Raw genomic sequence first — 11,270 nt, forward strand, 5'->3', positions numbered from 1 at the left:
GCGAGACGCGTTTAGTAGCGAATTTCCTCTGTGCGTTGGCATGTCGCGGATGACTGTGTACGTAATACTTCATTAATATAAATCGTTAAGTATACCTAATACGTATTTGTTAGTTTCGTTTTGCGAGACGGCTGAATTAGTGACACTAAATACGACAAGATTCATTTATCGCGCATTATGGTCAACAGTCTTTTACAGATTAATTATGATTACGTATTTGTTACCTGTAATGTTGTTAGACATTGTAAAATATACATACTGGTAACATATATTCATATGAACGTATACAAATCATTATGTGTACATACCAATATCATTATTATATAAACGAAAACAAAAATCTTATGCAAAGCGTTACACAGTTTACATTTAACAATAAATATAAGATAACAATTACTCAATGTTTATTCGTACTTTTTGTTTTTCCCCGTAGCAGTACAGTCATTATTTATCTTTTATGGCTAGGCAGCTCTATTTCATATCCTACTGTACATGGGGTGTGCGACTAGAATTATTTACTTCGATGTTACGAATTATCAACAACGACATGCGATGGTATCCGCGCAACGATTAAATCAGACGTTTGAATACTGCAATATTGCACCGCGACGGGATTTTTGGTTGTGGAGAACCCGGTAGATCCGATAAAAACAATGAAAGAATATTTCTCTGAAAATCTAAACTCACAGAGAAAAAAAGATCCAAACAGTAGAGTAAAATCGCTTGCGAGGACACGTTGCGTTACGATACTTATTCCAATGTATTTACAGTACCATATGCATATTATTTCTCTCGATTATTCGTATGCCTCTGTATGAGAATAAATTACGAAAATAAATAAAATACCTGTGTGCAGGCGATTCACATCACTCCAAGGACTCCTGCGCATAGACAATTAGACAACAATCATTATCTCACCTATTAAATCTAGTTGCCTACAGACAGGCTGATTTACCCCATCATATTTCCATCTCATGTTCGGTAAGAGTAAAAAACCGATAAATACCTTGTCCGCAAATTACGACGTACAGAGTCAAATTTATATTCTCTCAGAAAGTCTATTAAATCGACACGAGGCGCTGATTTGTTCGATGAAAAAAAAAAAAAAAAGAGAGAGGAACTAAAAAACGGGGACAAGACGTGTACAATTTTTTAGTATACGAGCAGTGGTGAGTGTCAGAGGTCTGAGCAAGAATTTGTTCCTTAGAGAAGAATGACGTCGAGTTAAATGTATAGTTCAATTCTGTTAATTTTCGACTAGATCCGTTCCTCCGGATGTGAGTCAAGCCGAATGAGACGGCGACTCTGCGCCTGACCCGATCTCGTCGAGATAAGATCCGTGTGACGGAGACTAGCGGATCGTGCAGGAGCGTAATGATGCCCGCTAGGTTTCCGCCTGACGCTAATATAAGTGCTGCAGGTGTTGATCCTCCGGAGAATCGAGTTGTCCGGAGCCTCCAATCCTGCAACGCGATCAGGGAAGGATCATTTCTTCGGATCGTGCGAGGAGGCCACGTCTGCAACGAACCGTCACTTTCGAATATCAACTACGTTCACCACGTCGGTTTCAAGTGAAGGTCCAGCAGTATTCGATGATATTCCTACATAAATGTATAGTGTTTCTGTTTTTTCAATTTGTAACAGGTGTGTGTCGGTTGGTGTTTGTTAATCTGTTTCACACGTTGGCTGCAGGCGATTAATAGACGGTATTTAAACAATTGCCGTCGAACACTCACTTTATCAAAAGAAAAAGAAGAAAAATGATCATGCGTTATTAGCTCAAGAATATTCGTATTTTAACGAGCAGAGACCGCGTGATATGTGTCTTCTATGTTCGACTGTTCACGAATACGTAATGAAAATAAAATCAACTGTCAAATCTTCAATCATTTGAAATCTATAAAATCACAGTCAACGTTATTTTAGCTTATTTGAAATGGCAATGGTTAATTGCAGAAATTAGACGTGTAAAAACGATAATTTTTCAATTATTTCTGTTGAGGATCGACGTATTTGATCCTCTTCCGCAGCTGATAATGCTTGTTGTGGATTGGTGGGGTGCTGTTCGTGGGTTTGGAAAAAATTAGGCATGTTAGCGAAGCATGAAGAACCGACGGAGTTGCTGAGTGACGACTTTTCATCTTGTAAATTAGATCAGATATAATATTTCAGCACTTAGAGCGCTGTAGAAGAAAATTAGATTGGACGCATTGCGATTGTACGTGTACGTGTACGTTATCTACACGTGTACAAATTTTTGGCAGTCTCAGAGCCAAGCTTGCGGACTTCGATTTAAGCAATTTGGGATTACTGATTTGATATGCGGCTTATATCTGGTTTAATCAATATAGTCTTATGAAGTGCAGATGCTATCAAATTCCATGAACTCGGCTCTGAATGCGATGCGAAGTATTTACTGCACTCTACTGGGGCTATTTCATGTCCAAGATTATTGACTAACAAATGTTCGTTCCTCAGCAAGTCCGTTTCGAATCCTCGTGTTACTTTTGGAAGAAACGATCTTAGAAATAATACACTCACAAAAGAAATAATTTAGAATCATTGTCAAGCAAGTCTGAAGCTGTAATCAACGCTGCAAAATTCGGCCGATCATTAATGCTGAATTAATCAAGAAAAACACAAACTATAAGAGTGAACCATATCCGTTTTGGAATTGATATACTTAATTGTGAAACCAAAATGGGCAAAACTGACCGTAACCCACTTTAAATTGAATATCGGGCTTGAAATAATTTTAGAAAACCTTTACGCACTGAGCGCTGTATCGGACAAGAGAAAATGACGGCAAGAATAGTTTAGTTATGATTTCACGCTCGAGGAAAGCCCAACAGCTGAGAATGAAGCTAGAGAAATTTACTCGCACGTATGAATGGGCATTAGTTTCTACAGTTCGCTCTCAGTTTATTCAAGATGACGAAACGTGCAGTATAATGAAAGGTGCGTTCATTACCGGTTAAAGCGATTCCCGCCATGCTTGTATGGTGCGTTCTTCGACGACCCTGAGGGATGATCCGCTGCATGCACGGGACTCGTGCAAGGGTCAGCAGAAACCCGGCTCTAAACCTGGCGTTCATCCAGCAGTAGATAACCGGGTTATAGCAGGAGTGAGACATGGATAGCCAGTGAACAGCGACCCACAAGTAGGGCAATCCCGACCATTCTCGTAACCGGTCATCGTGGTCAAGGCCGAGCTGTTGGAAAACAATGCCGTTGGAACAGATCTGCGAACAACATCACGGAGTGCGAAAACATCATTCGATTCCTCACCGTCAGTACGTTGAACGGAAGCCAGCATATCGTGAAGACAATCACGACGGTCATCATCATCTTCACCATCTGAAAACAGAGAAAAGAAACTATGAAGAACATGTTCACGGTAATTTTAACAATCGATCAGGAACGATAAACTGCGTCGCTTCATCGGGCGGAACCTCGAAAGATTGTACAATTTATAAACGAGAGGCCAGAATTAACTCCCACACGATTTTACACCGTCATCTTGGTCCTGACAATTCTTGCGGTACTTCCGGAGGATTACACGACTACTGAAAATCAGCCTGCAGCTTTTTTTCTGTTCATATTTTTTGCCTACGTTTTCTTTTCCCTCTTTTAGAGACATATCCTTCTTTGCTGTTCGGTTTTTTTTTTTTTTAGACCGGAGTCGGGAAAAAAAGAGAGGGAAACAGAATTTGCGCAGGGATCAAATTTTTGCAACTCTCTAGACACGAGGAAAATAAAAAAATCTGCAAGCATGTATCGTGGGATACTTTAAGAAATAGGGATATCTATAATATAAGTTAAAGGGCAAATAGTAGGAGCAATATGGCATTTTGTCAGGCCAAATGGAGAAAGAAGAGAGCTTTAATTACGACCGCCGTGTAGAGGAGAGATTAAATTTCATTGGGAAATGGCTCAACAAGAGACCAGCTCTGATGGACGGTTCAAATTACTGTAAATCTCCCACGTAACTGGTGATATAATGCGATTTACCTCGTTTGAGGTTGTAGGACTTAGCGAATGAACATTCCACTGTGTCAGGATTAAAATTGGGTGAGCTTACACCACAAATTCTGCAGTTGGATCACTTCGCACGAATTTAACCAGCCCGTTAAAATTCACACATATGTGTAATGCCTGCAATATTTCCTTACCTATGATGACACGTGAGTTGGACCTGAATCGAATTCCCACAGGTGCGTATTATTCGATATGAAACCGGGCAGGTGAAGCGAATAATCTGGCAGTCGAAAAAAAATATGCGCTAATCGAATGTTTGGTGTGAAAACAGGCGAAAGTATCATCCGAGAGATTACACTGTTGATACAGCTGGCGTGAATGATTATTTTCATTTATTCTTGTCAGTGAAAATTACCGTATTACCATAGCAACGGATTAATTTTCTGTTGGTCGTTAATTTTTTTGATATACCATAATAATAACAAGGTACATGAAACCCGCCGTTCCTCCATTCGCTCTATCTGAAGATTGAGCAGCAAGAAGATAAAATTGCCAAGACAGACATAGACGTGGAGATTTTTTTATAACCTTATTAAATTTCAGGGGCTGACTGAGTGCGTCCGCGGGACGGTTGCTCTCATCGCAGATTTAACCGTATTACGCGATTATTTTACATCACTAGGGATAAAATTGAGCATTATAATTTACGCCTATAAACTATTGTATAAATTGTATAAGTGTGCGTCTAACTTTTTCCCCAGATTATTACACGGCTAGGGGATTTTCTCGGTTTTAGACGTAGCAGTTGCAGTAGCAATGAATTACCAAATGCGGCGCGTGAATACTAGCTTGAATTTTATCAACGATGCTCCTTTTTGCTTCTGATCTTCAACGCGAAAATTTTCACCAAGATTAATAGGCTGGGGAAAGTAAATGATGATTCCATTGAACAATGGGCGTTAACACCGCGGCACGAGCTCCTAGATAGATTATTATAGGTATGTATAAGATACTCGAGCCTGGGTGGTACAGCTGTGTAGAACCGCCAGTTCGCGTGATTCCGGGTACTTTGCCGCCTTCGAGTTAAACGATTATTTAGTCCCCAAGTTCTGACCTTTGAGTCTGAGGAGTTTAACCTTTGTACGATCTATACAACGATCAGCTGTTACGATATAGCCAAATATTATATTCCTATCCGTATAGGCGGGTAATTTGTGAGGGATCAATCACGCGAAGTTAGATATTATCAGTATAATAGAAGGACTGCAAAAACATTGCGAGTTAATTGCCATTATACACAACATTTCACTCATCTCTCCCTCCTGGTCGCATGTATAATCGATTCGTAAATTGCTAACCAGACCTCTCAAATTTTAATCGAAATTGAACATCAGACTGTGGAGAAATAAATGATCTGACAGATAATAAGATGGAGAACTAACGAGAGCAATGTCTCTTCGTACGTAAATTAGAGAGAACATAGGATCATTTATACTGCGATAGTTTAAATTGCCGCCTGCGGTCAGGCAACCCAAATTTCGCAAGAAATGCAGTACGACGGTTGCATTGACGAACGTTGAATTTCCTGGCTACGGGCGGTTTTTTTCAGACAATCTGACCGTGTTTTTGTGTTCAACTTTGGGAGAATTTGTACAACGAGAGGGCAACAAATTAAAAGAATGTAAAGTAAGAAGTTTGAAGAGCGCGCGAATAGAGTTTATAACAAATCGACGGTTCGCGCGTCGCTTTTTAATACCGTCATCATCTGTGACAGCCGGTTGCTGATGATGGAGTCGATTTATCGTCGCGTGGAGAGTATACAACGGGGGGGTCAAAGTATTGTTAAATACAAAAGTTGTAAACTCGTAGTCCTCGCTTGTCTAGACGGTAAATCATCGTCATACCTAACCTGACACAACGTAAGCCGAGTCATCATTATTCGGATCACTGCACCGAATACGAGAATGAAGCTCGTTTGGAATTTTTACACTCGCGTAGTTCGATTCACGAGAAACCGTGCAGGAGTATTCGCTGAGATAGTGTTGAAAGCGATTTGAAACTAGTCAAAGGTTCCGTCGTGTTGAGTAAGCTTTGACAAACGGTGCCGAAAAAATAATGGGATACAGATTTACGGTCACGCGGTGAAATTGCTTTAATACGAAAAGATTCGCTTTTTCGCATCTGACCTATGGTAGGAAAAAAATTCACGCATAATCGAATTTTCCACCGAATTTATACGTTAAACTTGGTAAATTTTATCGATTACAATAGCTGGCTTATAGCTATTCCGGTAGAACACGTTTCTGTTTCGTTTGAAAAACAGTTTCCACTCCGTCGAGTCAGAAAACCCGCAACACGTGGTTGCACGACCGAGTTCAGGTGTTTTACCGATCATTTGTTGAAGGATGTGTAACGGAAGAAGATTCGTCGGAAAGGAAGAAATGCGGAGTTTTTAAAGCTGAAAAAATCGGACCAACCAAAAATTCTCCCTTCTTGAGATTACAGCTTCCTTTTTCTCCGCTCCGCCAAACATCGACACATCGTTTCTTTTGTAAATGTCTAGACTCGTCGTCAGACTCGACGGGCGTTGATAGCTACGTTCCCGTAGGCTGTTGGAACGCCCTCAAAAACTGATGTAAAAATGGTGTGTACGGTTTGATTACGGCCCGCGAACCGTGAAAATATCAGCGCCACTGTGTCAGGCAGGCTGCGCCCTTAGGGACCGTCGTCATTTTAAAAAAAACGGATACTCCCAGGGGTAATCCTCCGGGAAATGCTGAGCCATAGCCCAGTTCGCCATTCACGGCCTTTGGGATACGCTGACTATTGCGAATGGTTTGAAATTAACAATCTTTGCAAATGCAAAACAGGCTTTCGTTTATACCTTTTATTAGATATAATGTCAATTAACTTGAACCCGTTGAATTATAGAATTAATTGTCATTCCTGTCAGTTGAATACTCGTAAGATTCGCTGGTATACTTATCGTCGAGTACCTCCTGCACAGATTTTCTTTCATTTCTTATTGATTAGTATCTCCCCTCACGCTTTTCTCATTTATAATCAAAACGCCGCTCCGTAAATTCAACTCTTATCGAAAAATCAGTAATAACTCAACACCTAAACTGAGGAGTGTAGTAATAGGAATTTTACTCACAATCAGTGAATTGATTTTACTCGACGAGATGTAGTGGGGTTCCTATTTTAGACCAACGCTCGCGCACTACGAAATTAAATTCTTAGTTAAGAATACATAGCGCCGCGTGTGTTTAAACGTGTTGAAGCTGAAACAATCTAGTCAAGTATGATAAATCGTTTTTTGATTAAAATTAGCGTAATAAATTTTCAAGCAAGACGATTTTCCTCAATTTCAATTTCTTCGTTCGAAATAAAACTGTCTTCAAATACCTGGGACAATGAAATGATTGAATTAGCTCGCAATATGTTTCTACTCGAGGTTTCAGGCACAATAACAATAAAAATATTCAGGCATTTCAACCGAAACATGAACTCGAGTAATCTAACTGCCAATAAAATTTAACTGCCACTGCGTCTGATTGGATAGCAAGTGAAGTCATTCCGGGTTACAGGCGAATGATCATTTCACCGCGTGATTTGTTGACTTGAGCTAGAGAACTGCGTAGAATACCAGCGATTCTGCCTAAATCGTCAGTTTCAACTCCCAACTCTCACTCTCCATGGCCGACACATCAGATTGCATTGTTGTGAACAGGGAGTTCTGTCGAAAATCAATCATTGAGTATTTTGTAAGACTAATTTAAAACCTGTGTTCCCATTTTTGAATTGTCGAAACGTTAAAAAAATTTTAAATTAGCTAATACTACAAGGATCATACCGCGCTAACAAGCGACGTATACCTTAGGTATTATACTATTAGAAACTTTGAAACTTGATTAGTATTTTGAGCTACTGGGAAGTTTGAACCGTTCGAACGCGTTCAGAAACTTTGTTGAAGTGACTTTAAGCATTGAATTTCAATTGATTACTGCAGTTCATAAGGGGTATAGATCGCCGGTGGTGACTAGCATGCAAGGATCAGAAGTACCGGCGCCGCAAAGAAGCGATTACACGTGATTGCTCTCAATTTAAGTATTATCTCAAATTCTCAGCCTAAATCTCTTTTCAACGCCCTAAAAACGCGCTTTCGGTAATTTGTCTAGATACCCGAAGAACGCTGCTTCTGTTTGCAAAGTCCACATTCAATGCTGTGCTGATATATCGTGTCGTGGTTGAATTCGTACTCTATGAGACCAGTTCAATTTCGTTTTTGAGAAATAAACAGTGTGCAAGAATTTACAGTACCTTATGTATGGCGGTCCTAAGTCAAATATAGTATGTATAATACGAAGGTTGGCAGATGATCATTTTTCTAGTCTAACCTGAAGTGAAGTATCGAGGAGTATGTTCGAAAATTAGCAGTTATGTATACGGAACTGGTACATTCCCTTTACGCACAAAAGACAAGTCGGATCGATGGGAAGACGGTGGAATCGAATGGACATAATAATGACATCTTATCATACCTACTTGCAGTACGCAAATTGTTTCTTTGTTAACCTTGATCTGCTTTCTCTCTTTTCCTTTGAGTTTTATTCTTACAGATAATTCTTTTCTGTGCTGCAACGTTGCGGACAATCTTTACATTTAAAACGTTGAGTGAAGCTCCTTGAGTTCAGGCAAGTTGCATTGAAGAAATACGTTGAACCGAAGCCATCGACATAAAAGAATGTTTCCTCTCTTTCTAATAAACCTAAAATCGGAGAAAATCAAGATGTCTATAGGCATGTAAAGTCCGACTTCGTGAAAGTTAACCTAAACGTTCAAACTTCAGGTTGAACTCTGCTCAATGACGGCATTCGCGGTGCATAAACTTCGCGCGTAAAAATAAGTTATCGGAAAGTAGGTATGCTCTAAGAAAGCCGTGGTGTGTAAAATGAAAAATTTCAGCCAAGCGCATGCGCCAGCGTCATTTTACCGCATTGTTCAGCAATGGGGCACCTCACGCACGCTCTACAGGCTTAGAAAATCAAACTTCCTGAGCATGTGTTGGAAAAAAATTCTTGCTCAATCTATAGCGCAGATCCATTGTGAGAAAAAGTTCAGTCTGGACTTCTGCATAAACAAAAATTGACTGTGCCAATGTTGTGTTAATCTTGTGTCAATCCGATACAATTTGACGTTAAACTTTCGAATCGATGAGAAAATTTGTTCCATTATGGTAGTCCAAACCTACTAATTTTTGTCAATTTTACCATCATCGCCATGTTTTACAGCGCAAATTTACGACCTTCTCGATTATACTCAAACTATTCTCCAAGAACGATAAAAAAATGAATGTGGCACAGAGTAGATAACGTTGCTTTGCTTTTTATTGACCGCATGTGACTATAACCTACTACACCAAGGATTCAAATATTCAAATATATTCAGACGTGTCGAATGGAACGAATTTCTTTTCCTGTCAATTGACCATTCCACATGCTCGACCAATGTCTACAAAGCCGGAAGGAACATTTATGCGGGACCCACGAATCACCTCACGCGTCATAAAGCTAAATTTTTAGTCAGGAACACAGAGGAGTGACTTTCACCCAAGACCAGGTACGTGGATTATTCGTTCGTCCAGCATCCGTCGACATCCGGATATCCTCTGATAAATTTTCCGATTCAGAGCACCAAGTCGTCGTGGCTGCGCCCAAATTTCCATAACAACGTCGAGCCGAGGATGAAGACATTCTGTACGAGAACGGCGATGCCGACGTACTTGGAAATCACGTCGTAGTAGATGACTTCCGCCAGGACGTAGATCGACGACATCAGGCTCCCGAAGCCGACCAGCAACGCCAGGAACAGTACGATCCTTGGACCAAGGACACCGCCCTCGTAGTTCGCCGAGTTGTGGGGCATCTCGATGGGGATTTTGTGCACGACCACGAAGCACAGCGTGTTAGCGAAACCCGGGAGGAAGTATATCTTCTTCTGGGCAAGCTTATTGTCGTAAAATGACCACGCGTCTATCGCTACCCACCAACCGACGAAGAAAAGGACCCCCGTTGTCAGCGAGAGAAAATTGTTTTTCCTGAAGCTGCCCGAGTCTGTTTTAAACATTTTCTTTTTGCGGTTAACTACGACGTCCGTTTTTTCGATCATTGGCGAAATTAGCCACGGTTATGCGTACCACGCTTTCTTATGTTTATCGATCGCTGTTGATCGATCGTACAATGTTTTTACAGCACATCAATGAAATTATCGAAATTATCATCATTACACGGTTTGAATTACTTTGTTTGACTATATCTGTTGAAAAATAATCTGGGATCAAGGGAAAAATATGTAAGAGGCATTCGGTTACGAAAAAAATTGCAAATTTACAGAAAATAGGAAACAGTTGTATCAGTGGTGATGAAAAATAAAACGCTCGACTCGTAGTTTATGCCGTATCTTCCACTTCCGTGTCTTCCAAAATTGTTAATTGGCGGTCGTGAAAGTTTTACAAATTATTATTATATGTATACAGGCATTATCCTTCAAATATGTATAATTTCTTAGTTTTTCGTCTGCAGTGCCTAAGGGCTTAAGATTATAATATTGTAACACCAATTATAACGTCTGACAAATTGCGTCATCGTTAACGTCTTAATGTTTGTATTATTAATTAATAATCCTTTTACAGCGGGAGATTTTGCATGGGAGCGTGCCCAGCAATAATTGGACGGGGTACGGTCTGTATTATAAATTAATTCGTCGCGTTGGAAAAGCTCAATTTTTATCCCTCATTAAGGGGAAAAAAAAATCAGGGAAAAGCATAAGGGAACAGAAAAAAAAGAACGCAAACTCTAATTGTGAGTAAACTTCTTCTCGGGTGATATATCATTCCACTTTCCGGTTACGCAACATACTCGGCCCTTTTCTCCCCCGGTTCAAAGCTACGGCTTGCGTATTCTGCGGGATTATCACTCTTATCAGAAAGGTGAAATGTATACACGATGACCCGTGGCCTGCAAATCTGCACCCTCCGAATCCCGGAGTTTGAAATTAATCGGCTCTTTTCCCTAGCAACGCGCACCCCATTTTTTCAATAATCAGTCTTCCATGCTCTGCGGGATTTAATATGTAGGAGTCATGCTGAAAATGAATTCCATATCCCTCTTTTTTGTTAAAAGTACGTTGAAAAAAAAAAGAAAAAAAAATGGAAACATTTGTTACGTCCGGCATGCCGCCACACGTTCTCCCCATCTTGCTTCTATTTGCTAACTTTTCCACATTCCTTA

The 11,270-nt window shown here is 40.2% G+C and overlaps 1 protein-coding gene across 2 annotated transcripts in view; it reads right to left on the minus strand.

Moving 5' to 3' along the window:
* Positions 1-1,212: 1,212 nt before the first annotated feature.
* LOC124303640 (RYamide receptor) overlaps positions 1,213-11,270 on the minus strand; it is a 94,248-nt gene continuing 84,190 nt past the window's right edge. The window contains exons 6-8 of one of the 2 annotated variants that reach the window (XM_046761111.1): positions 3,289-3,357; positions 2,972-3,212; positions 1,213-1,463 (exon numbers count right to left, since the gene is read on the minus strand). In XM_046761111.1, coding sequence (XP_046617067.1) covers positions 1,258-1,463; positions 2,972-3,212; positions 3,289-3,357 — 516 coding nt within the window. In that variant the 3' untranslated portion in view covers positions 1,213-1,257. Of the gene's footprint in view, positions 1,518-2,971; positions 3,213-3,288; positions 3,358-11,270 lie in introns of both variants that reach the window. The other variant, XM_046761112.1, reaches the window with a different exon arrangement.

The sequence above is a fragment of the Neodiprion virginianus genome, chromosome 4 (genome assembly GCF_021901495.1).
Source record: "Neodiprion virginianus isolate iyNeoVirg1 chromosome 4, iyNeoVirg1.1, whole genome shotgun sequence".
In the NCBI taxonomy this organism is placed as follows: domain Eukaryota; kingdom Metazoa; phylum Arthropoda; class Insecta; order Hymenoptera; family Diprionidae; genus Neodiprion; species Neodiprion virginianus.